The following is a 27,036-nucleotide window of genomic DNA, read 5'->3' as shown; positions in this document are numbered from 1 at the left end:
ATCCTGAGAAGTCAGGGTGGGCTCGTAGCTCGGCATCACGGACCGATAGTCGTGGGGAAAGGGTGATGGAGGGGCATTGAGTGAGCACCTATGGGCACGGGGGAAATGGGGGGGGTGGTGCAGGCAGAGTAGCAGGGCCTCCGTCCCCCGCCTCCCCCTTGGGGAGGAAAAGGAGTAAGGAGGATGGATGCGCAGGGCTCAGGAGACTTCGGTGAGGGTCGGGAAGAAGATGAGAACACAGCATGTGGGGGGTGGGAAGGACACCCTCAGTCACAGATGTCGAGGACAATGGCAGCCTTACTTAGCCCTAAACAGTCCCAACACAATCGCAACTAGGCAGCGACACGTCCAGTACAATATAATGTGAGCCACTGTGCCCTGCACGTTTGCTAGTAACTGCATTTTAAAGCAAGCAACTGGGGGGGCGCCTGGGTGGCTCAGTCGGTTGGGCGACTGACTTCGGCTCAGGTCACGATCTCGCAGTCCGTGAGTTCGAGCCCCGCATCGGGCTCTGTGCTGACAGCTCAGAGCCTGGAGCCTGTTTCAGATTCTGTGTCTCCCTCTCTCTCTGACCCTCCCCTGTTCATGCTCTCTCTCTGTCTCAAAAATAAATAAACATAAAAAAAAAAATTTAAAAATAAATAAATAAAGCAAGCAACTGGTGAAATTAATATCTTTTATGTTATCCAGTATATCCAAAGAATGGCTGCTTCAGCATCTAATCAATATTAAAAAGTATCAATGAGATTTTTTTAATACATTTTTCTTGTTTGTACTAAGTCTGAAATCCACTGTGTGCTTTACACTTAAAGCACCTCTCAGTTCGGAGGAGGCACATTTCAAGACGGCATGTGGCTGGCTGGTAGCTACTGTAGGGGACAGCACAGGTCTGGGGGCTAGCTTCTAGAATCTTCAGGCTTTGGGGAACCATTCTGGATTCCTAAACAATCTAGATGCCCCTCGAGTCTCAGAGTATTTTTTTCTCGCCTCTCCCTCTGAGCACTCAGAAGCAAAGGAAAACGTTGGGAGCTAAAACCTAAATCGACCAGCCAGGGTGCTAGCGTTGGGTGGTTGGCTGGGGCTCCCTGGTAGGATCTGCAGAGGCAATCCTTTTGACCCCAGAATGAAGGTGAGGAGAGGGAAAGGAGGGGGAAGAAAGGGTAAGAGAGGGGGGAAAAAAAAAAAGCATAGAGCAGGGGACTCAAGGGCAGGGGGGTGGCAGGAGCAGCTGACTGTGAGACAAGGCTACAAGCAGAATCCCCGGGGTGGGGGGAGGGGGGGTCAGCCCTGGGAGGGCAGGCAGCTACCAGCTCCTTCTCACAATGGCCCAGTACGTGGAAGACACAATTAGCTCATTCTTGCATCGCATTGCCCTTTTGATTACACTGTTCTCAAGACTTCCATTTCTGTAATTAAGACCTTGTCCCTTACTCAGAGGTATTGGAACATAAAAGTATTTGCTGAATCTGGTTTCCCAGGGTTAAAAGCCAGACTTAGGAAATGCAAACACACTTGTGGAAATGCAAACACACATTCACTAACTAATTATCCCGTAATTAAGGCCGAAGCCCTGCTTAAAACAATTAGCTCTGGGAATTGAACAGTAGGTATAACTCCACTTTTTGCTAATTGTTCTTCCCCAACAGACTGGATATGGCCAGTCCCGGGGCCTTAGAGGGGGGGGTGGCGGGCGGGAGGAGGGAGGGACAGTAGGGAACGAAGTAGCCCGTTGCTTTTGGTCTGGACTGGACCACGCTCTGCTTGGTTTGGAAATGTTAGTCAGAGAAGAGTTTGAGGTGTGGAGAACAGCAAGGAGGATGTGGTTTGGGCAAGGGGAGTCGAGCGGCTGCCCCAGGCTTGGACACGGGCCATGGGAAGTCTCAGAAGCTACTGCTGGCCACACTGAGGTGGTTTGCCTGGCTGGAGCTGAGGGCGTGGGCCAAGGATTAGCTGACTGGAAAGCAATTAGATGAGGTGGGGCTGGCTGGGAAAATACCTGGAATCCCAGGGCCAGAGTTGAGACTTGCTCGGGTAATGCCCCAGGCGGGAGGCCTTGTGGGCTCTGGGGACTGGAGGTACCCACCCTCGGGGGTGGCTACCAGGATCCCCGCTGGGCCACAAGCCTTTTTGGCCTCTTTCTGACGGGGAGGAATGGGTTCTAGAGGGTGGGAAGTCGAGAGGGGCTTTCCTGATTACCAAGGCCTCTAGATGCCTCCCCCACCTCAGCGTGTCTGCCCCCTCCCTCCACCCCTCCTCAGGCTCCCAGGACTTTCCTGAGGCCGGCCTGGTGCCATCAGGTAACCTCCCCCTTTCCTGGGTAGGAGGGATATGTGTGTAGGGTTCCAGGGACTTTCACATTTTGAAAGAAGAGCTTGGAAGAGAAAAATGGATGCCCCCAAAGGGGGGCGGGGCGGGGGGGGGGGGGAGCAGCAGCAGTTCTGGGTTTCTTAGAGGTCGAGGAGATAAATGACCCCCCAGTGAACCCTCTGTCCCCAGAAAATCCCACATACATTAAAGCTTGCGGACGATCCCTGAAGTCTCTCCTCGGGGGGCTTCTCGTTAAGAGCCCCTGTTCTAGAAGTGAAATTTGGAATCTTCATACAAGCAAACGTTCAGAGGGGCCTTCCAGACCACCCTCAAAGCAACCGTGTAAAGGATTCCGCGGGTCGACCTGACTGACAGCTCACTTTTTTCCCCCAGAAGGGATCCCAGCTCTTAGACTAGCCCTCCTTCCCTCCCCTCTCCCCTCTCCCCTCTCCCCACTCGCCTTCCCCCTTCCCTTCCTCCCCACCTCCCACCCTTTCTGTCCCCTTCACGCTCTCCATAGATCAGAGGTTAGCAAACTTCTATAAAAGGCCAGATAGTAAATATTTTAGCTTTGCAGGCCAAGAGGCTAAATCGAGTTTAACCACATCCCTGTGATTTGTACTGTGCGAAGCCATGAGAGCAGTTTCTGTGGAAACTACTCAGTTCTGCCTTGCTAATGCCAAAGCAGCTGGGACAGTATGCAAATGGATGAGCGTGACTGCATTCCAACAAAACCTTATTTATGGACACTGAAATTTGAATTTTATAACATTTTTATGTGTCAAAGAATATTATTATTCGTTTGCTTTTTTTCCCCCAGCTATTTAAAAATGTAAGAACCGTTCTGAGCTCACAGTCCCCATAAAAAGGGTGCTGGGGACCAGATCTGGCCGCTGGGCTGTGGTTTTACAGACCCCTGATCTAGATCTGTGGTTCTCGATGCTCATTAAAATTGCGGATCACCGGCAGCAAAGGGAATTTGCACTTTCCCAGGCTGTGCTGCTGCCACCGTAGGAGATCCACGCTCTGGGTACCCCTGATCTAGTCTGAACTCCACCCCCATTTTACCGACAACAAAACTGAGGCCCAGAGGTGCCATAGCTCTGTCATACGAACCCAGGGAGAGCCTTCTCTATCCCAGGATGCAGAGCTGTCTGGTTTTCTATCTCTAGCTGCTTCCAGAGATCTACCCTGCCAGCTCACACTGCCCAAGGCTCTCACCGGGCCACAGGAAATGAGTGTGTGTCCCCTGGTGTCCCAAAGTGGCCGGGCTCCAGTGAGTCATCTCCCCTGAGTAGAGACAGTGTGCATGCACTGAGGTATCCCCATGCTGTCAGTCAGTTCCCTCCTGACACCTTGTCAGCTTTGGGGATCCACAGGGCATAGCAGGACAAGAGGGAGGCTAAAAGTCCCCTCCGTGAAAAGGGAAAGTGAAAGAACGAGGGCTTGGACGTCAGACTAACGTGACTTCAAATCCCACACTGTCGGTACTAGCTAGGACCAGGGAAGTTACTTAGCCTCCTTGAGCGTCAGTTTTCCCAACAGTAAAATGAGAAACGGCCCTCTCTACCTCTGCAGGATCGCCATAAGGATTAGTGATCACATCTGTCAAGTTTCTGGCACATAGTACAAAACGTTTATGGCATCTTTATTGGCCACCCTGGCATCATGCCTTAACCACAGAGCTACCCAGCCACAGCCTGACAGGCACCGAGAAAGGCTATATGATCCTCCTGACGACACATGAGACGGTGGCTGTGTTGCTGTCCTTACATTATGGAGACATTCACCGTCCCATACTCCGGTGGCATTTTCAGTGGTGATTCAGGTTGGTGTGTGTAAGGCCATGTCAGAGGTTTGTATCGGGGGCCCTTGGGTGGCCTTCAGGGTCTGGGAACCCACTGAAATCGGATGCTGACATCTGTGAACGTGTGTAGATGGGCATTTTCCTGGGAGAGGTGCCAAAGTTTCCATCAGACCTTCAAAGAGTTCCGTGCTCCAGAAAAGCTAAGGGACCCATGTCTGCAAACACAACACATTAGACAGCACCAAACTCTGGTGACAGATTCCTAGACTTGAGAATCAGCTCCCTGCTCCTTAGGTATGATCTTGGGCACACTGGACATCATCTGATTCCAACCCAAACTTCCATTTCCTCGGCCCTGAAACCTGTGCCTAGCCTAGCTGTCTCACCAGTTCCAGAATCAGATGATATCCTCTGAACAAAAACCCAGAGTAGGGAAACCAAGAATGGGTGGAGGTCTCAGAGTGACCACCGGGCGAGCAAGGGCCGCACAGGAACTGCCTGCAGGAACAGTATGTTTGCTTCAAATTTAAATGCCGGGGGCACGGGAGTTAAAACAGGTAACACTAAGCTGTGGTAATAAGCAGGATTGCGGTGACCCTAGGGGAGGGGCGGTGAAAAGAAGGGCACAAGCAGCCTGTGGGGTATGACCCAGGCTCTAGCTGTCGCTGGGGCCATCGGTAGCACAGGCGTATTCCCCGTGCGAAAGTTCATCTAACCGCGTCCTTAGGATGTCTTGTGCCTTTTTGCACGTGTGATGCTTCAACCAGAAGTTCTCTCACAAAAATGTTCCACTGAGAAAAGTAGAAATACAATATAAAATCACCCCGTTGGGGATTTTTCCACGTAACTCTGGAGTGACATAAGCGTATGGCTTGAAGAGCGGGCGATTTATATACAAACACAAATAGCGGGGTATGATGTGAACATGATCTGAAGGCCAGATTTAAGTATCTTTCTTTTTGACCCAAACTGCTATCTAAATTGGCCTGCGGAACTTTTGCTTTCTTTCGTTATCTCATGGCACCCACAGGCCATCTCCGGCCTCTTCACAGCAATGGCGGGCCTGTCTTGGTCTGGCCTACTTTGGATAGCCTGTCCACCAGGGCAGCGGCCCTGCTCAGCACACCCGTGGTTCCAGAGCCACTGCCCGTCCCATCCCCTCTCTCCTGTAGGCTTCCCTCCAACCGGTTTCTTTTCTGTCTCCCACATCCCATGCTTCCCACTCTCTTGAGGGTTTCCTTCTTCTCTGCAGCCCACCAAACCCACCTGAGGAAGGAGAGCCTTCCCTTGACCCCGCATTCCCCTCCGGGAACCACCCCATGTCTCTCTTCCCTACAGAGCCAGAGTTTTCCAAAGAATTGTCTCTCTACATGCTGTCTGTCTGGATTGCTTCTGCCCCTTCAAGCCAACAGTACGGTCCTTGTTGAAATCACCTTGTTGCGAAATTCAGAGCCCGGCTCAGCCCTCAGCTCCGCCAGCCCGGCGTAGCAAGAAAGCAGCTGTCGGGGACGTGTAAACCAATGAGAGGGTTGTGTTCCAACAAAACCATATTGATCGACGCTGAAATTTGAATTTCGTGTCATTTTTACGTGCCAGGTGGAGGTATTTCCCAAACTTTTCGTGTAGGAACCTTTGCTTTCGGCCTGTGTTCACCTGCAAGGTCTTCTCCACAACTTCCTTTGGTGTTCTCTTAACCAGAACCCGGAGAAGTCGGTGTGCTTTGGGATTTACCAGAGGACAGGCGACCGTAGCTCGTGGTGAGCCAGGAATGGGGCCCCAGGTGCAAGTCCCAAAGCCCATGTTGGTCACAGGCAGATTCCCACGGCAGCAGCAGCCCCCAAACTTGACCTGTACAGACTAGATCTACATCTCCTGCTACCAGAGAAGATACCACCACCCTCCACCCCACTAGTTGGCAGGATCTGTGGGCAGCAGCTCTTACCCGGATCTCAGCTCTGGCTACCATGTTTCTGCCTGGCTGCAGCTCGTGAGGCCAAGGTCCCCTTTCGCCTGAATTAGCCCACCAGCCTTCTAACTGGGCTCACCCCCGTCTCTCCGTCCTCCAGGCTCACAGGTTTCTTGAGGGTGATCTTTCTCACTGTTTGGAATGTTCTTCCCCATCCCTCTCCTGACCCCACTCTTTCCCTAGCTTGACCTTACGGGGTCGCCGCAAAGCTCTCTCCCGAGGAGATCTCCCCTGGGCTCCTCTCCCCACCCAGGTGAGGACGGTCCTTCCTGCCACCCACCCCACGGCACCCTCGGTTCTGTGCCACACGCAGCCCCCTCAGTAAGAGGGGCTGCCACTGATGAAGCTGCTCTTCATGTGTGCCAGCTACTATTCTAAACATGGGTCCTCGGTGACCGCACTTAATCCTAGCCCAGTTTCCAGATGAGGAAACTGAGACACAGAGAAGCGAATGGTGCAACATGATTAGTGGGGGGCTGAGTCTGGATTCGAACCCAGGCAGCCTCACCTTCCAGCCTTGGTTCCCATCACTGATCTGCTCGAGCCATGTCTGTCCTCCCAACTACACTAGTAAATCCACGAGGAAAGGATTCAGGCCTCCTTGTTGCATGAATGAATGAATGAATGAATGCAAAAGTGATTGCTGTCCCTTCAGGCTCCGTGGAGGAGGTACAGGACCTGCCGTGCTCTGGGCCGGTTATGTGTCTGGGTGGCTGCATCCCAGGAAAGAGAGGGGCCCTTCTGAGTGGCTTTACCCCAGCCACCACAGGCTTTCCTTCAAATCCAGTCTGCATTTCTTCTGAGAGGGCCAGCTGGACACAAGGTCCTGTGTGAGTCAAAACTAGTCTAGGTAGACCCTAGACTAGACCTAGAACTAGCTAGAACCAAACAGTTGCCCCCAGGCTGTGAACCGAGAAGCTTCTGGTTATAGAGATTAGGGGAGGAGGTCAGGGAAAGCTGGGAGGAGGAAGGTCTTGTCTCAGGAGACAGTAAATGGAGTCAGGGTGGGGTTTGCTCCTCGTCGTCCTCACAGATAAGGACAAGACGTGTTCAGAAGCCTGTGAACAGATGGCTTTGGCTGGTCTGGAGGTCTGTGAAAGGGAGGAGAAGGCGGTAGGGCCTCAGGGGTGGAAGTTGCCAGCAGCCAGGGCCTGAGCCACTCCACCACCACCCCCCACCCCAGGCTAAACACTTTATCCCCTCCCAAACCCCTCAGGTGACCCGGTGAGAATGCATGCATAATACTATTGGCAAAACTGAGAATAAACTGAGGGTTGATGGGGGGGTGGGAGGGTGGGGGATGGGCATGGAGGAGGGCACCTGTTGGGAGGAGCCCTGGGTGTTGTATGGAAACCAATTTGACAACAAATTTCATATTAAAAATAATAATAATAATAATACTATTGGCCAGCAGGCACACTCCTCCGAAAAGATTTAGAAATAGAGTTTAGAAATAGGGTTGCCCCAGTATGACAGTTTCTATTCTGCTAAGGGTAAGGCTCCAAAGCCAAACAAACTTCCAGGTGCCAATTAAATGCTCTTATCTCCAACCTTAGACTTGGCAGAGAGTACTTAGTGAATCCTTTCTGCCGTCCCCAGGCAGCCCCAGGCCCTTTTCTCAGCCCAGGCCTGTCTGTCCCTCTGTGGGGTGGCTGCCACTCGGAGTACAAATGCTAATTATGCCTTTAGCACAGGCCTATTATTCTCTGCTTAAGCTTGTCCCAGGCCCAGCTGTCCCTGCCCAGTTGGTGCTTGGTTACTGCCTTGCACCCAAACCCACCGTGGAACCAGCTAAGCCTCCTCACCCAGGGACGGACCTCCAGCCCAGCTTCTGGGCTACGGCTTCAGACTCCTCCCCCCCGCCCCCATCCCGGAAGACTGGCCTCCAGCAGGCACATATTCTTAAATACAGCCTGCCAAGATGATCACGCTGGAGAAGACGTGTGTTGAGCGAGGGTTTCTTCAGAATCCCATGCTCCTCAGCAGGGTAAGGGGCAGGTGTGCCCTTTCTCCAGGTCCTCTGGCTGGTTACCCGTGCCCTCCCCCACTCACATACCCTGTAAAGTCTGACATTGGCGGGAGGGACGCCTGGTTGACCTGCCACACCGTGGAGAACCTTGTAAGCAACTCCTTCCCAGGCTTGTGGGAAGGTGGGCTGGCGAGGCCCTTCAGAGAACCGTGTGCCCAAACAGTTAGTTGGTGGGGGCGGGCAGAGCTACAGCAGCTGCTGGGCTCTGCAGTGGGGACCCCTTTCCGCTGAAGCTGGAGCGTCACCGTTTGTGACAGAGCCCTCCGCAAGTTTCCCTCTGGGACTGCAGAAACCAGCAGAGAAACCAGTCGCCTCCCCACCACCCTTCTTCCTGATTAAATGTCTTGATCTAGGAAAGGAGAGATCTCACACCCCCAGGAGGAGTCCTGTCTTCCCCGACCTGCCCACCGTATTCTGTGTTGAAACACAGGGGAAGGCAGGAAGGCGGTAGGGATGAGGAGAGGCCTTGCCTCAGGGACTCCAGTGGCTGGACAGTGGCTCGGCCACCGGGAAGGAGGAAAGGACTGTTTCGCAAGCGAGGCTGGGCACTCTGGGCTGGCCCATCAGCCCCTGGCACGCGGCTAGGCCTGTTAGGAAATCAAGGAGGCTCTCTGTCTGCTTTCCAGCAGACGCCACTTCTGTCTTTCCACTGCTTTGCTCAGTTCACAGCGCTGGCTCCAGGGCCAGGCTGGCGGGCGGGCAGGCGGGCCAGGCACCCTCTGCCGCAGGCCTGGTGCCCAGGGAGCACCCGCTCCTGCCTCAGCTAATGTGGTCACAAGGGTCCCCGGGACTGGGCTGCAGAACCACACGGATAAGACCAGCCGGCCACTGGTGGTCATCTCGGGTGGGAAGGCAGGGCGACTCTTGGGGAAGGATTCCAGACTGTTTCCTTCTCCGTTGAGCTCCAACGCCCTTATCTCCTTTCCTGCCAGGCGGGGACTCCTCACTAGTCACACACAAAAGAAAACCCCACCCAAGATACACAACCCCCCTCCTTGGCCCCCTCATACTTGAAGGGGGAGGGCTTGCCTCTGGTTCCATGTAATCCACCTGGCTATCAGTCAGGGAAGCAGTAGGTATGCATTGCCCTAATATTAGAATATTATATATTTGGTCCAGAAAGGGAGGGGGGCAGGTTGAGGAGAACAGCGCCCACTAACTGGAGCCACCTTGGTGTCTGCTCTGAAAGTTCTTGGAACTGGCAATTGATTGAGATGCTACTTGGAGGGAAAACAGTGATGGGCCGGCGGTGGGGGGGTGGGGGTGGGGGCCGTGCAAAGGGCAATCACAAGGTTCAGGGGTGATTGGGTTGAAGGTGGAGGGCCGTTATGGGGCAGAAGAGAACAAGGAATGAGAGAAGAAACACACATGGTACTCCCTTGAGTGTCTTACAGGCCTGAGTATTCCTCTCACTTCCAAGATTATGGGAATAATCGTTGGAATATGGGAATATAGAGAAACGAAGCCCTGAGATGTCAGCTCATTGCACAGTTTACAAGGCCTGTTGCTGTGAGAGCTCAAGTGGAACCATGGCCTTGCAACTCCGAACTCCTTTCCAGGCTTCATGGCCCACCTCCGAAGAGCAGTCCACATTCAGACTTGACGCTGGGCGGTGCTTCCTAGAGGCAGGGGGCTGGCCTCGTTGACCCCTCGGGGTCTCGTTCCAGCCCAGCGCTAGTGGCAGAGTCTACAGGCCAGTTGCTATGGGAACTATAACTTTGAATTTCCTGGCTCTGGGGCTGTGAAAATCACAACCTGAACCTTCCGTTGATGTGGGTTTCTCGATTAATTTCCTGTTTGATTGTTTACTTTAGAGAGCGGAAAATGCCTTTGCAGGCAGCTAGTTCCCTCCACCAAGACGCTTATCACACCCTCCCCCCACGAAGCCAGCAAGGTCAAGTCCAGGCCTCAGGTGGGTGGAGGTTGGGCGGGGGGGTGCGGGGCCAGGGGCCAGGGGCTGGGAGAGGCCCAGCTAAGAGCAGATGGCATAGTGCCCTGACTTCTCCTTGTGCCTGCCGGGGGTCCCAGCCCGGCGGGCACCAGGAGAGTAATCTATGGGTGCAGAGACCAGCCCATGAGGGGCATCTGCCCACCGCCCAGAGCCCCAGGCCTGGCCCCCAGCCAGCCCAAACCCCTCCTCCTGTCTCAGGGAACCGTTTCGTGCTGAGTCAGACACAAAATGCAGTCTTTCCTTCAGAGGGGTGTCTGTAGAGTACCATGAAGGGGTGAAGGTCCCAGGTGCCACCCAACACCCAGTGCCTCCAGGCCAGGCATTCTTGGCCAAGTTCCCCTGGGGAAGCTTGCAGAATAACTGCTTTTCCATCTGCCTGTCCTCCAACTGCCCTCCCCAAGGCCCCGACGCTCCAGCAGAGAGCAATGGACAGGGCGTCCATTATCATCATTGCATCTTGTTCCCGTCTGCGTCCTTGGGGAGCGGTTAATGCGGGCAGGTTCAGGTGAGGCCCTGCAGGAGGAGTCATGATCCCCTGCAATGACAACCACGTCACTAGGAGTAGGGTGCTTTGTCACCTTCAGAGCCCCTCTCCCCACCCCCCAACAGAACCCCTCAGATGGGCAGGAGCACTCATGCACTCACTTTATAAAGAGGGGTGCTGAGCACGAGGAAGGGAAATGGAATAGGCTAGAGATCAGCTGATAATCTGGGGGGCCCCCAACCCCTCAATACCCTTTCCCTTGTCTAGGTGACTGTATAAGGTACCACGCAAGTCAGGGGCCTTTAGTGAGCAAAGGGGACACTATTACTAATTACTTCAGGATGCCAAGTGAAAACCAGAACCATCCCAGGAAGAGGGCGGTGCATGGTCCCTCCACTTTTCACTGACCACCCCCCCCCCCCACCAGCCTTGTTTATGTGGGACTTGCTGGCCGAGCAATGGTTATATCATTTGGCTACGGGGGCAGATGAGACCTGGGGTCAAACCCTGGTTTTCCATTACTGGCGGGAAGTCACCCCACTCTACGTGCCTCAGTTTCTGCAGCTATAAATGAAGATACTACTGTGGGTGTCTAACGCAGATAAACTGGAGAAAGGATAAAGTGGGTCTTGAAACATACACACGGTGCAGAGCTTCCCGTGTAGAGCAAGCATTCAAAAAACGTAAGCCGGGGGATGATCGAGGACCCAGAAGGTATTGGTCAGTCCTCAGGAGACACCTTCTGGAAAGGTAAAACCTCAGAGCTGCCTCGGGCATTCTCCGTTCATATTTTAGGAGAGATCCACGATGCCCGGGAAGTGAACGCAAAATGAGCCACAGAGGGGACAGGCAAGGCTTATAGAAGGGAAAGGAAGGGCACTGAAGAAGAAGCTGGGAGGTGTTGACAGCAGTCATGGCCAACATCCCTGTGGTTTCCAACCCTGACCTAGGGTCCTGGGAACTTATGGCTGCAGGGACGCTGTGAGCAGAACTCCCCTCCTGTGCAGGCCACTGGCCAGGGCTTGGCTCCCAGGAGGACCCACTGGAGCCGTGGCCCCATCCTCTGGCTCCGGTGTCTGAAGGATTCAGTGTCTGCTCTGAGCCCCAGATTACGTTTCCGGCCCCCTGGGGCCAGCCGTGGGATGAAGCATTCCCCCATGTGACATATGTGACATTTACTGTGGCCACTTTGTACAAGGCGGTTTGCAAACTCTGCAGGAAGGAGGCTAATTATTCCCTCCAGGGCGCCTGGTCCGCAGTTAGGGTGCCTGCCCGCCTGCCCGCCTCAGCTAGGAGGGCTGACAGCCAGACCACAGGGCATAAGCTTGGACCGAAGTCCAGGACAGAACCATGAATTTCCTTGACATCTGACCATAGCCGCCATACAGGGCTCCTTATTAGGCAAGTGGAATGGTGATATTTGGGGCAAATCCCCCTCTCCTGGGGATGGCTGAAATGCAGGCCGGCACAGAGCGCTGATAGTGAGTGAGGAACATGGAACAACACTGATTTCGTAGCCACCCTGACAGGCCAGGCAGCGTGAGCCCTTACACATCCGTGTACCTGTGTCTGCAGCCACCCTCACCCCTGCCTTCCACGTCAGCGGATATGCAACGGTACCACTTTGCTTCTTTAAGGCTCATCTCTGCACACGGCCCTCCTCTCCTCTGATTTTCCCTTTTTTTCCTGCCTTCTACCCTCTCACCTCCGCCTCTCCCGCTGTAACAACCACCCCCCCCCGCCCTGGCATGGGGGTTCTACCCCTTTTCTCTTCCGTAGGCAAGTTCAAAAAGAAAGAAAAGAGAGAGGGGGAGGAGGGAGGGAGGGAGGGAGGGAGGGAGGGAGGAAGGAAGAGGAGAAAAAGAGAGAGAGACAGAGAAAAGCAGAAACCCACAAAGGAAAAGAAAAAAAATGGGTCCCCTCGCTATCTTCCACCTCCCGACCTCCCTCTCCTCTTCAGCCCCATGTGACCCGGGCCTCCACCTGTCCCTACCCCTGCTCTGAAGTCATCATGGCAAAGGTCACCCGTCCCCTCCTAATCACCAGGTCCAAGGCGCCCTGGTCTTTGTTCATCTTACATGACCTCTCTTGAGCATTTGACACGGCTGACCTTGTACTTCTTAGAATTCTCCTGGCTTCCGTGGCATCGCCTTCTTCTATTCCTCTTGGCTCTCTGACTGTCCTCGTGCTCCTTCAGGGGTTCCTCTTCCTCCACCACTCTTTAGATGTGGCTCTCTCTCCAGGTTTGGAGCCCTTACCCTCTTCTCTTCTCACCTGGACCTTCTCTTCTCACAAACACCTGCGGCCTTGACCTGGCACCGATGATCTCGGATAGCCAGCCTCCCATGAGTTATCTTCCCTGATCAGCCCCAAGGACCATGGACTCAATATTTCTAACGCCGAACTCCTTCATATCCCCCCACACCAACTCGTCATGCCTTCCTACGATCATTGGTGACACCCGCATTTATCCAGTTGGCCAAGCCCCAAACCTGGGGACGATCCATCTTCTATATCATCCTTTTCCTCACCCTCACTTCTTGCCTCCTAAACATGTGTCCTCCCATTTTTTCCCGCCTCAATTCAAGGCACCATATTTTCTCACAGCAGCCTCCTTACTGTCCCCTTGCCTGCAGTACCCCACCACTCTGCCAGCTCTGGTCTGTTCGCCACGCTGTGCAAGAAAGGATCCTTCCAAAATGTACTGTCTGGTTTAAAAATCTCTCAGTGGCTCTCCAGTCCCTTAGGATAAGACCCAAATGCAGTAGCATGGCATCTAGAGCCCTATAGGATGTGGCCCTTGCCTCTTTTGTCATCAGGTTCTCTCTCTCCACCAACACTATATATTTTAGCATCTTGAGATACTTGTTATTCACCAGTGCACTCTGCTAGTTCATGGGTGTTTGTTGTTTTTTGGGTTGTTGTTTGTTTTGTTTTTTGTTTGTTTGGTTTTTTGCTTTTGTGCATCTGCCATATGCTGCTTCTTACACCACATGCATGTTCTCCATCACCACCACTCCATCCCGTGCTTCAATCCCACATACCTAGCACAGTCTCTCAATTTCCCCCTACTAGACTATGAGCTCCCAGTCTTATTCTTCTTGTTGCCCCTGTAGTTACACGATGTTTAGCACAAGGTAGGTGTTCCATGCATGTTGTTGAAAAGACGACTAGATGGATAGAAGGATGGAAGGAAGGGAGGAAGGAAGGAAGGGAGGGAGGGAGGGAGGATGGATGGGTGATGGATAAGTAGGTGAGGAAGGAAGGGTAAGTAGGTGAGTGGGTATATAGATGGATGAAAGAATGGATGGATGGATGGATGGATGGTTGGATGGAAGGAAGGAAGGAAGGAAGGAAGGAAGGAAGGAAGGAAGGTTGGATATATGATATGTGGGTAGATAGAAGGATGGATGGATAAATTGATTGTTGGTGGATGGAGGATTGCATACTTGGGTGGACAGATGCACTAATGGATTGGTGGCCGAGTAAGTGGATGTGTGGATGGGTGGGTAGGTGATGGCCGATGCAAACAAAGAATATGTAAAACCAATTCAATTTTGTGAAGGCCCAGGTTGATTATTGTCACCAGACAATAAAATTAAGAATTCTGAGCTCCAACCAGCAAAATGAGAATTAGCAAAGGTGAGAGGAATTAAAATAATTCTCCAAGACAGAGGATGCTGACCCAGGACTTTTGAGCATCCTCTAGTTCTCAGACTTGCTGTCTCTCTAGTTTGTGCAAGCCACTTCACCCACTATGCCTCAGTTTGTCTATTAGGTAGAGATAATAATGCCATGGCCTTTCCCTGTCTCCACAAGAGTGTCACGAGGGTAAATGGGACAGTACACAGAGTGTGCCAAGAGCTTCGGGGAAGATCCGTGTTGACAGAGAAACAGATTTAATAACAATAATCACACCTTGCATTTGGATCAAGCTTTGCACTTTTCAAAGCTCTTTCACAGACATTGTTATCTCACTTGACTCTCAAAACAATTCGAGGCAGGTATTATCCCTCTTCTCAGGTGAGGAAACTGAGGTGCAGGGTGATAAAGTGGCATGCCCGGGGTTACTCTTAGCGAGGGGCAGGTCTTCTGACTTGGAGGCTGCTGTACAATTTTGATGACAGCCTTTTTCGGATAGATTATCTCCTTTCCTGCCTCCCTGAGGAGACCCAGACATCATAGACCATCTCTGTGATGACTCAGGGTCATTATCATGACCATCAGCCCCCGTGCTGTCCTCTAGACCTGGCCGTAGGTGCAGGTGCAGAGACGCAGGATAGAGGGGCTCTACCCTAGGGTGCTCCTAGGGGCAGGTGGCCACGTGCAGCTCCCCAGCCCGGTCACCACGTGTCCCGGCCATCTCCTCTGGCTCCGTCTCGCTCTCCCGCCTCCCCCTTCTCTCCACCGTCAGTGTTTGTGCCTGGCACGTGGCTTCCATGGCCACCGCGGACCTCTCCCTGCCACTCTTGGCTCTTTCTTCTCTCTCGCCTTCCTGCCACGTCTTCCACACTTGCAGCCTATCCCACCACATCCCTAGCCCTTCTGTAGACCCAGCCAGCCCATCAGGGCTCGATGAATGTGTTCTCCAGAAAACCAGCCAATCGCCTGCTCTCTGAAACCGTGGCTGTGCTCTGTGGTGCCCACTCCCCGCACACCCTCCGAGACCCCCGACCCCCGAGGGAGAGAGGCCCCTGCCGGCAGGGTCTGAGCTGTGCTTTTGCTACGGCTGCACCAGACCTCGTGGGTTTGTTCTACAAGGTTGAAACCCCGGGCTGTTGGTGAGCTGGGGTGGTCAGGGCGGGCTAGTCAGCCTGCCTCAAGTTGGCACTCACTCCTCCGTGGAAAGGCAAGAATTCGCCATCTACAGCACTCGCTTCCCTCCCGCCAAGGAAGGCAGCCCTACAGCCCCTCCCATCAGCACGGTTTCTCTCCCCACAGCGTGGCATCCCAAGCAACCGGGGTTACATCCCTGCACGCCCTGTGGACCTTCCCCAGGGGACTCCAGGATGCTCCCACCAGGGTGCCTTTCTCCCTGGTTGCTGTTGGGCCTCCCACAGGCTGACTGCAAGCACCTTGGCCTCTTCCCCCAACCCAGGGAGGATATGATGGGTGTGCCCACAAGTCTCCGGCGGAGACAATAGGACAGGAATGCATTAGCTTCCGAACAAACACTGTGTGGGCTCGCACAATTGCCTTGGATTCTCATCCAAGAAACACATTTCGCTGTTCGAGGGCGCGGGTGGCTTGCCTGCCCCAGCCCGCCCACACCCCTTTCTTCGCCAGAGACTTTGATGAGAGCGCTGCCCCTCCCCACCCACTCCAGGGCCTTCCACCCGCCCAGCCCCACTCCCCACCCCCGTGGGGCAAGCCTGCCTCCTCCATCGGTGCAGTTTCTCCCGGAGAGTCCTGCCTGGGCTGAGAATGGCCTGCCCACCCAAAGAGTGCCCGCCCCTGCCTCTACTTATTTTAACCATTTTGTTATTGTGATAAAGTTTGCATAACATAACATCGATCACTCTGGCCGTCTTCAAGCGTACAACTAAGCGGCGTTAGGCACCCTCACACTGTTGTGCAACATCGCCACCATCCATCTCTAGAACGTTTTGTCTTCCTTCCCGACCTGCAACGCCGTCTCCACGAAACACCGGCTCCCCAGTCCCCGCTCGTGCCCGCCCCGACCCCGCCGTTCTACTTTCTGTCTCTACGAATTTGACTCTTCTGACTCGAGAAGTGGAATCAGACAGGATTTGTCCTTTTGTGACTGTTCTTTTCTGCTCGGCGTAGTGTCCTCGAGGTTCATCCACGTTGCAGCGCGGGTCAGCATTTCCTTCCATGTTAAGGCTGAAGAACATTCCATTGCATACAGATGGACCGCAGTAGTTCATCCATCCATCCCTCCACGGACCCCCAAGTTGCTTCTGCCTCTCGCCTGTTGTGAACATGGGTGGACAGGTACCTGTTCGGATGGCCACAGCTTCTTGAGACTCCTCTGGGACTTAAAAAAAAAAAAAAAGCATTGTCTCCAGAAGGTGCCAAATAGAGCATACGTAAACAAGGGCGCTCATTGACCTCCTCAACACTCCAGCATATTTGTTTATCCAAACACTAGCTGTCACTGGGGAAAAAGCAGAGTCCTGAAGACATGGAACACAGAACAGGTAAGTTTGGCCAAGATAGAAAAGAGTGGAAAGATCCTGCACCTGGACCGCTGCCTGCAAACGACAGGTAGGGACAGATTCTTGGGGAACCACAGATCACCAAGAGGCATGAGAGCCTCTAAGAGGGACAGTGAAAGGGGTCCCGGCGGGGAGCCCCTGTGGACTTGTGTCAAGGGCTCTTGGTTGAGGAGGCCAGCCTCTTGTCATACCGCACAGAGCAGCGGAGTGTGACTTCTGGGGAGGTTGGGAGGGACGCTGTCCAAAGCCCCTTCGGCACTAGGGTTCTGAGACTCTGCTCTCAAAAGCTGGTAATGAGAGGCCAGAACAGCATTTGCAGGGAGAATAGGAAGCGGTCTGCAGCCTCCCTGCAGATTCCCTTCGTATCCTTGCACCCTGCAACTGTGAAGGAAAAGCGTGATGACCAACCCCGGTCCTCCCCCACTTCCCTGAGCAAACCCAGCAAGCCGCTTGCAAGAGGGCCTATCACACGATGTGATTGTTGGCTTCGCACAGACTTTCCCAAACAAGCAAGTGGAAGATAAGGTTGAAGGAGAGGCTCTGGGGTTGAGAACCCGCCTGTAGCTCTGCCTGAGGGCCCAGGGGGGCTACCCTCACCCTCCAGAGTCCCCCGCTACCCGCCCCCGTTCCCTAAGTCTGTTCCCTGCCCGGCTAGCCAGGAGCCAAGGCCACCAGGGACACAGCCAGGCAGGGGGAGGGTGTGGGGGGTAGTCTGGGCACGAAGAGGGGAGGAGGGATTGGAAGGGAGTAGTCCAGTCACAATGATGCAGGAAAGAAAGACACAGACCCCGCTTTGGAGTTCTCAACTGTCATCTGGGAGCAGAGGGCAGGCCAGAACTTTCCACGCGGTTCTGTCAGCCGTTCAGACAGCCACACGGAGGGACAATCGATCACATTTCAGAACATCTAGTACTTGTCAGCCCTTACGCTTACTAGTACTTCCCATCAAGTTACCTTACTCATCCTGGGGCGCCTGGGTGGCTCAGTCGGTTAAGCGTCCGACTTCGGCTCAGGTCATGATCTTGAGGTTCATGAGTTCAAGACCGCGTCCGGCTCTGTGCAGACAGCTCAGAGCCTGGAACCTGCTTCAGATTCTGTGTCTCCCTCTCTCTCTGCCCCTCCCCTGCTCTCTCTCTCTCTCTCTCTCTCTCTCTCTTTCTCTCTCTCAAAACTAAATACACATTTTTAAAAAAATTTTTTAAAAAGGTACCTCACTTGTCCCTAGAACCCCTAAGAGGCTAATCTCAGGACAGAACATGCTCCCAGGGGCATTTCAACGTGACACACACAACAAGCACTACTGAGCGCCTATTGTGCGTCACCCCGCGTTCTAGACGCTTCCAGAGCGTACCTTGTTCTTCCCACGAGCTGCCAGTTCTGCCCCCCTCCCCCACTTTCCCCACCCAGCTGCCAGCACGCACTCCGTCTCAAAGAGTTCCCTTCTCACCAGATTGCCCCCCAACTTTCTTGTGATTTCTAGCAACAATGTTTGTTTGAAGGACCGTTTCCCAATAAGCGCTACAGAAAACCTGTGAGGGAACAAAGTACCTTCAGAAGGAAACCCCAGCAAACCTTACAGAGCTCTCCTGATATATATGAGTCCCTATGTCCCCTGCAGATAAGTGGGGCTAGGCCCACATCCCCATGCTGATCCCATTCCAGACAGCCACAGGACCCTCCCGGGCCTCGAACCAACATCCCCCCCTCCCTCCAGAGCAGCTGGGTTGGGTGTGGACCACATGCCTTAGGTACACCTGCTACAAGGTGAATCACTTCCACCGGCTTTTTCCAGAACCTGTTTCCTGGTCTTCACTCTAGCCTCCTGGGTCCTGTAACTGAGGGAGGCCCTTCCTTGAGTGCCCCCCACAAAGGTCCACCGGGCACCGGCTTGGCAGAAGGCTCCCCTGCCTCCCCCTTGGGGCTCTGCAGCTCCGGGAGGCAAGAAAACTCCAGAAGCAGACACTGGCTTGAGAAGGGGAGGGACAGCTGTGTGCTTCAGACTGTCCCACTGTGCCTGTGTATTGTAATTATTTAACCCGTCCCCCTGTGGGTGCACGGTAGTTTTACTGTAGTGATAGCGAAGCAAAAGCCGCGTATCCCTGTCGCGGTGCGTGCGTCCGGGTCCATTTATTCTGACAGCGATCACCAAATTGGCGTCTAGAGACCTGCGCCAGCCTCCATTTCCACATCGGTTATAATTTTGTGTCGCGTCCCCTCCGGCGAGAGGGGTGTGTGGGGCGGGGTACCCACGTGCCCATCACTCTCGCCTCTCCGAGTGTGTGCACCCGGGTGACCTTCGGGGGAGGGGCCTCTCCGCGTCCGCCCTTGCCCGCCCGCCCCCTCGGGCTGTCGCAGCCTGTGTGCTAGGCGCTGTGCCGGTGCGGGGACCAATCATAGGCCCCGCCCTGGTGGGGCTTGCCTTCTAGCGGGGAGGCGAACAAGTTTCAACTTGTCCGGGGTGAGCTATGCGGCAGCGAGAAGTAAGCCAGGAGGTGAGCGGGGCCGCCGGCTTCACACAGGCTGGAGAGGTGACACTGGGGCAGAGTCCTGAACAAGGGGGGAGAGTGAGGTCCGCAACTCCGTGGTGGCCGAGAATCTGGGTGACGGGAGCACGAAGGTCTGGAGTCAGAGCCGTGGCAGTGAGTAGAACAGGTTCACCAGCGGCCTCAACACCTGTCCCTCTGTGCCACCTGCACCATTTCCTCCCCTGGACTGTCCCTTGCTCTCCGCCTGCTTTTCATTCGAGCAGGTCGAAGACTACCTCTCTGTCCATTCATCCTAAAAGATTCCGGTGTGTTGGCCGTAAGCCCAGTTCTGACAGATACAAAGGGGAAGGAAGCCTGGTGTCTCTGGCCCTGACCTCTCTGGCCCGGGCCTGCTGTGGCCTCGATGCCCTGCACGCTCATTGGGCACGTGGCAAGGCTTGCCCTGAATCTTCAGCCCTCCTGAGGCGAATGCTTGTGGCTCTTGCTAAGAGGGACCCCTGGGCTGGGTGGATGGACATGACAGGAGAAGGGGAGGGACAAGGAGGATGTGTTGAATTTGGGTTTCAAGCTAGCGATAGGAATAGTCCCCCTGTGGCTTCACCTGTGCTTGAACTCATCACACCCACGTCAAAGACTTTGACTCCAGTTCTGGTTCAGGGGACGAGGATACTCATCCTAAAAATGCCTTCCTCTGGTGCCCTCCCCACCCTCCACCTTTCCTTTAAAACAAAAAACAGGGGTGTCTGGGTGGCTCAGTCTGGCTGCTGATGTCAGCTCAGGTCATGGTCTCACGGTTCATGAGTTCGAGCCCCACCTTGGGCTCTGCACTGATGGTGCGGAGCTTGCTTGGGATTCCCTCTCTCCCTCTTTCTCTGCCCCTCCCGTGTACTCTCTCAAAATAAATAAATAAACTCAAAACAAAAAACAATGCATGAATCATATCAACCAACATTTAGCAAATCCTCAACGGTTGCCAGGATCTAGGCTAGGTGTTAAAGGTGGCCAAGATGAGCACAGCACTCTCCCAGGCTTCACTTGTGTGAAATGCCAAGTGGTTGGGGATGTCAGGTGAGAAGTCAGTGAGAAGCAGGGGGGGTGGTACCATGGGCTGGGGGTGATCCAGGAGTCTCCAAGGAAAGCTGGGAAGTGCTGTGGGCCTTGAAGAGTGGGTGAGTATGGAGAGTTCCAGCAGAGGGAAAAGTCATCCGTGGCAGATCATCTAAATGCAGGGTCATCCCGCGGATGCGGTGATCAGTGTGGCAGGGATGGCGGTGGAGATGTACCAAGGGGGAAGGGGACGGAGGAAGAAGTGGTCAATGGGGTTGAGAGTAAGTGGGGGAGGGGCAGAGAGAGAGGGAGACCCAGAATCCGAAGCAGGCTCCAGGCTCTGAGCTGTCAGCACCGAGCCCGACATGGGGCTCGAACCCACGGACCGTGAGATCATGCCCTGAGCCAGTCAGAAGCCACCCAGGCGCCCCGTGATGTTAAGTGAATTCTATCTCAGTTGAGAGAGAGAATAAGATGAGGCCAAGGAAAGCCTGGACAAGGGAGTGGCCAGTCCCAGCACTGAGCAGCCTGGCCATGGCCTTGGTCAGGAAGCAATTCCAACCTCTGGGTAAGTCAACACTGCTGTGGTTTTGCAGAAGAGCACTTTGATTTCTGGAAGCTTTCCTCTAGCCGGGGCCCAGGAGTGCCTGAGACCATGGCCCAGCCTCCCTCGCCCATCAGGAAGTCTTTACCCTCACTGCATTTCTCTGAGGCTTTTCTCTGACCAGGCGTTACAGCTGATGACCCCAGAGTGTTTGCTACCAAGCCATGGTCTCTAATCGCAACCTTCTGACCTGGCCTGGGCGCCCAGGCTCTATGCCCACAGTGGTCCTCCAACCGTTCAAATCCTGCCAGAGAAATCGCCGTGTCCCTGCTGCCCTCTGACCTTCGTGGGCTCCCTTCCCCGCCACACCCTGAGTAGCGTTCTCTGCCTCTCTCTTCTACAGCTCTTGCAATCTCAGGATGTGAAGGAAGACGCCGTCCTGTGCTGCTCGATGGAGGTAAGCATCTCCGACCTCAGACCTGGTGTGCCCCTCACACCTGCCAGTTGTGGCTGTGTGAGAATCACTGGACACACGCACAAGTCCCCGGCGAAGGTGTGGAGACAGGGCTGGTGGGGAATGGCTTCCTGAGTTGACGTGAACTCCTGCATCCAGGATTGTCAACCCCCAACCAGAGTAAATGTGGACAGAGTGACCGACCCACCACTAGCTGGAGAGAGAGGTGGCTGCTTCTCTAGAGAGAAGGACCACGTGCTGGCCTTGTCCACTGTGCTTCTGTGCCCAAGACCACCTTCTTCTTGCCCAGGCACGCCCCACAAATGACTTAAGAAATTCCAAGTGATGTGACCCCCCCCCCCGCCCCCAAGTATCTCCCTTGACTTTGGTGGTATGGGGTTTGCGGAAGGCACCTGAGGTTTGAAACCGCCCCCCCCCCCCATGTTGGCAACCACCTTCTTCAAAATACCCCCTTAGGAGGTGCCACTCCTGTGCCCAAAATGTGGCCACTGCTCATTGAAACTCTTCCTCTGGGATCTCCCTCGGGGGCAAACGTTGCCCTGGGAAGTCAGCCCAGCCATTTAGAATGGAGTACAGTGAGGACAGGCGCGTCCAGCGTGAGCCCCCAGGGCACGTCAGGGCTGCGTGAGCATGCGTCTCAGGTGGCTTCTGTCCAGCCTCCAAGGCTACTCGCATCCCAAGGATCTCAGAGGCCAGAAGTGCTGCGATTCTGGACAACGGCCTGAGGTCTACATGATGGTCACTGTTCATTTGTGGAGCTCCAAATGGGTACCTTACATGGGACTTGGGGACGGCAGGGGCTGCACTGATGCAGAAGATTGGGACTCCTCCTTCCCTGTGGGGGCTTTGCAACATCATCAGGGGCAGGCCCTCTGGCTGGCCTTCTGCCGCAGTTCATGTTTCCCTCCTACACTTCATGTCACAAGGGTGGCCAGAGGTCAGTGCTGGGGAGGGGAGGTGGGATTGGGGGCAGGAGAGAAGGAAGGAGAGGAACAGGAGGCCTCACCCCTGCTCTCAGGTTCCACGCAGAGACACGCAGGTCTCTCGTTTCTAGAGAGACATCGTAGCAAGTGAAAATTAACACGCTGCAGCCTGATCACCTTTAAAGGGAGCAGGTCAACCATTGAGGGTGTGGGCAGTAGTCGGGGAAGACTTCCCGTGGGAGGGAAAGCTCTTGGGTGAAAGACAGAAGAGGCATGGTCCTGGTGAGAGCTCTTTTTAGCCCCGGGCAGCAGGCAATAACCTAACCCCTCTTCTTCTTGTGGCAGATTGGTCATTAAATGTGGGCTCTCACAGTTGACTATTTCTGCCCTCCCGCCTCCCTGTTCTCCCTGTGGCACAGATGCCTGGGCCCGCACCTTCCAGAGGGATAGTCCAGTGATTTCCTGTCCCTGCCCCCAGCCCTTCTAACCCAGGTGGGTCAGCTTGCCATTGCGGAGCCCAAGCCCGGTCCTAACCCCCCACTTCTCTGCCCGCAGCTGCAGAGCACAGGCCGGCTGCTGGAGGAGCAGCTGCCCGAGATGATGACCGAGCTCCTGGCCAGTGCCCGCGACAAGATGCTGTGCCCCTCAGAGTCCATGCTGACCCGGTCGCTGCTTCTGGAGGTCATCGAGCTCCATGCCAACAGCTGGAACCCTCTGACGCCCCCCATCACGCAGTACTACAACAGAACCATCCAGAAACTGACAGCCTGACAGCCAGGGGGCCTGGCGGGCGGCCCGCGGGCAGCTGGGGCCCTGGTACACAGGGCCAGATGGACAGGCGGGAGGACAGGGGTGGCCCTGGCGGGAGAAAGAAATGGGGAGGAAAGCAGGCAGAGCCGGCGGCCAGTCTGGAGCCAGACCGGGAAGGAGTGCCCCTCATCTGAGCCCCCCCAGCCCCAAGCATGTGGCAGTTCACACCAATAAGGGAAGCATGTTTCTTTCTCATGGTGGCCCCGATCGCCCCTCCCCACTCCCGCTCCTCCCCGCCCCCTCCCATCAAACGCGTCCCCCGCAGGGCTTTGTGCGAGGGGTTTCATCTCTGTGACTCCGCTGAGGCCCTGGCAGCTCCGCACGCCGGGGTACCGCTTGGGTCAGAAAGGACCTCAGAAGGCTGAAAAAGTGGGTCGGAGACGGGCTTGCATTGTTCCTGCTGTCAGCCGCAGTCGCCAACTGCTGCCAAGCAGGCGACAGAGAGCAGATGTCCGGGAGGACAAAGGCGGGCAGGGTCCCCACCAGCCGCCCGTAATTGACGGCCTTTGTCCGCCACGGTCGAGCTGGGGGGGCTGGGGGACGGAGGCTTCTCCCCTAACCTTCACGCTGCCCCCTCCCCACTTCCAGGTCCTCCTTTTGGCCCCCAAGCCTCAGGGGGGGCCCAGGGGGCGGGGAGCAGGGAGGGGAGCTGGAGTTGGCGATTCTACTTGTACTCTTGTGTTTTATTGTTTTATTTTCAAAAGTCAGCTGCTTTGAAGTCTCCTCTCTCAATGAAAAGAGCCCGAGATGTGATCACACAGTCAGCGCCACGAGGACCCCCTGATTAGTGGAAGATCAAACCCGGCTCCCTCTGGAAGGATTCTAGCCACAGACAGCTTGCCAGTAGCCAATTAGGGTAATTGGAAACTTCTGCCCCGGCGGGGGTCCTGCTGGAACCCTGTGTCCTCAGCCCTTGGCTTCCAGTACCTCTGTTCTCTCATTCTAGCTGTGCTGTGTCAATGGGCCGATACTGTCGCAGGCCCCCGGGAGTGTGTATCCTGGCCTGGGGGCCTGGTGGTGAATGGGGCACCGAAGGAGGCTGGCAAATTAAAGCCAAAATGCTAGGTGATGTTGCCCGCGCCACACACGGGTCTCGTCCCAAGCTTAGTGGGGGGGCATGTGGCCATTGGGGACTGCCTGGCTCCCCAGGACTCGGCGTCTGGCTAAATGGGCTGTGCCGCTGCCCCGGCTTCATCACGGGCAGGACCCAGCAGCCCAGGCCCCCCCACAGCCAAGGTCTCTGCGCTCCGGGAGGGCTCTGGGCACTGTAGCCCCTGAGCTGTGGGGAACGGTGCGTTCATTGAGTCTTGAGCGTAACGGTCGGGTGACTAGGTGAGGCCGCCAGACAGATCTTTCCAGGCTGGGAACAGGGCTGGGGGTTCTTGAAAGGGCCAGGTCCTGGGAAGAGCCCCCTCTCTGTTGGAGGAGGATGCGGGTCGGGCTCTAGGAGGCTGGCTTCCGGGTTGTCATGGCATCCTCACAGCCCCGTCTCTGGGGTCTGGAGCCCATACTTTGATAAGCCCCCATAAAATGACTTCAGAGCCCAGCAGCTCCCTTTACTGAGGCTGGTCACTCCCTGTGTCACTGGAGGGCCCTGGCTGCCTGGTCCGCTCAGGCTGGCCAGGGGGTGAGGGCTGGAGGTTTCCCTTTGTGGACTCCAAGTCTGGAGGAGCAGGCAGGTCCCCCAGTACTCCCTGGCTTTCTCCACCTGCTGCAACCTGACCTTCAGCCCCGGGATGGGAGCCTTTGCCAATCCCAAGGAAGAGCGTGTTGGAGACACATGTCGGGGGGCACAGGTTTACCTGGAATGGGTCGGTAGCCTCCAAGAGGCCCGTGCTGCCTCTGCCCCTGGCCTTTGCCTCCTCCCCTCTTCAAGCTTCTCCTCGCTGCCTTTCCTTCTCAGTGGGCTCCTCCAGCCCAACGTGGGGCCCCGGGACACCAGGGGCCCCATGGGAGGCCCTGAGGGAAGAGCTAGACTGAAGTTAGGGGGCTCAGAGAGGGCACCGGGGAAATCGTGGTCTCGAGGAGTCAGGCAGCCCCAGCAGGGCGCGCAGCCGCTCCCTGGAAGGCCTCGGAGAGCTGTGTCTGGGCTGAAATGGGCTAGCGCCCCCGGAGTGCACAGTGTGCGTGTGTGTGTGTGTGCGCGCGCGTGTGTGTTTGTGAGCGCATCTGCTGAGAACGAAGCAGGGCCCCAGAGGAAGAGACTGGCCCAGGGGAACGGGGTCTCCTGCTCTTTCCACGGGGCAGAGAGCAAGCTTCACGAAGGGGCCCCAGACACCGTGCACGCAGGGACTGATGTGCCCAGGAAAGCTGAGACCCGTGACATCGCGGGCGCCATGGACCCAATGCCTCTTCCTCCTAACGGCCTCCTTGGTGGTCTTGCCTCGGGCCACCCCTCCTTGACTGTTAGGACCAGAGTATGAAGAAGTAAGATATAAATATGTATACATATATAAATATATTTTTAATTACGTGTCGTGTCACGGTGGCTCCAGACGTATGGTTTGCCTAGTTTATCTCCATTGCTTGAAAGTGCTTCCTGGCCAATCCAAATAACAGTTTAAGCTGTTTTTCTAAATGTAGGTTGCTGCTACTCTTTGAGACATGGAAGGAAAATGTTTAAAAAAAAAAAGAAACTTTTTTTCTTAAGGAAATAAGAGTGAAACGTAAAATCTGTGACTCTGAAGCAGCTTCCCGTGGGAGACTACTCAGACAGGAGCTGGGGGCAGAAGTGGGTTCCCACAGACCCCCTAGCCTCTCCCTAGGCCAGACCCCACCCCTCCCTTGTGCTGAGTGAGGAAGGCCATATCCAAGTTGACCTCTGAATGTATTTGGTGGGAGGCAAAACTGGATATTGCATTTCTAAGGCTCGTGTTGTTTTCCCTACTCGCCCGCGGCTTTCTTGGCGCAGCGAAGAGGCGAAGTCCGGCCATCTGATGTTGATCCTGTCTCGGTCTGTCCCCCCTGCCAGTCAAGACCAGATAGCCATTGTTTTCCTCCCGGGCGGCCAGCCTGCTCACCACAGCCGTGCTCCCCTTGGCCTTGTGGCTTTGCCTCAGCGCTGGGACCGCAACCCCAAGAAGGCTCCTAATCTCCCCTGGATAAGGTGGGGGCCCCACCATCCTCCGTGGGGAATGAGTACCCCACACCCAGTCTCGTCTGTTCGTCCTTCCTTAATCAGTCTGTAAACCTTTAAGGTTTAGGGATCGCCCTGTCCATCCATGTAAATGTAAATGTTGGCCGAGTCGGTATTTATTCTAATTTTTATTTTATTTTATTTTCTCTGAGGGACGGGGAGGGGGGGGTGTGGGAAATGTACCCCTGATCGCGCCCTGGGCAGCTGCAGGGGCGGGGACCCAGACAGCCGGGCCGCCGTGAGGAGCAGCCCCACGGGGCCGCCCCCAGACGCCACGTTCCAGTCCCTTATCTGGCATCAGAACCCGACCAGTGCTCTCAGGGCCTGCCCGTGGAGTCCTGTCCCTCAGCTGCTGGCGCTCTGTTGGGACCTCTGCCTGGGCCTTTAAGGATGCAGATCAGAGAGAAGACAGCTCTCCTCTGCTCGGGACACTGGCGTAGAGGGCTGCCCATCTCGCCTGAGCCAGCCGGGAGCCTGGCGATAGGACCTACCTCCCTGGAGCAGGGGCTTGGGGCTTCCCGCCAAAGCTGCAGTAGAGTCCTGCTCACGCGACCACTTTCCCTCCCTCAGTATGTCCTGCTTTCCAGCTGAACCCAAACTACAAGTGGGTTTAAAAAATAAACACCAAAAACCAAAAATGCCCTGAATCTGTGTTCTCTGTGTGTTCGGCAGAGGAAATCTTTCCCAAAGGCTTCTGTGGCCTCCACTGGTGCCGGCCGGGACCGCCAATGAGCCCCTGCCCGGGCGACGAGCTAATGAGAACATTTCCCACAGTTTGGCCGTCTTGGAGAGCCGGGGCACGGTCTGGGGCCCGGGGAAGGCTGTGAAGGAGTGGTTCGGAGAATGTGGCTGGAGGGCACTTGTGCCCCCCCATCCCCCCCAGGCTGGGAAC

At 55.3% G+C, this 27,036-nt stretch overlaps 1 protein-coding gene across 7 annotated transcripts in view; it reads left to right on the top strand.

Moving 5' to 3' along the window:
• The window catches only part of CTIF (cap binding complex dependent translation initiation factor), a 296,900-nt gene extending 270,117 nt beyond the window's left edge, over positions 1-26,783 (top strand). For 5 of the 7 annotated variants that reach the window (XM_032595318.1, XM_030336196.1, XM_032595317.1 and 2 more), the window contains 2 exons: positions 21,204-21,257; positions 22,754-26,783. In XM_032595318.1, coding sequence (XP_032451209.1) covers positions 21,204-21,257; positions 22,754-22,969 — 270 coding nt within the window. In that variant the 3' untranslated portion in view covers positions 22,970-26,783. The remainder of the gene's footprint in view (positions 1-21,203; positions 21,258-22,753) is intronic. The other 2 variants (XR_004344270.1, XM_032595316.1) reach the window with 2 other exon arrangements.
• Positions 26,784-27,036: the final 253 nt, after the last annotated feature.

The sequence above is a fragment of the Lynx canadensis genome, chromosome D3 (assembly GCF_007474595.2).
Source record: "Lynx canadensis isolate LIC74 chromosome D3, mLynCan4.pri.v2, whole genome shotgun sequence".
Lineage (NCBI taxonomy): Eukaryota > Metazoa > Chordata > Mammalia > Carnivora > Felidae > Lynx > Lynx canadensis.
This window is presented reverse-complemented; position numbering and strand designations above follow the sequence as displayed.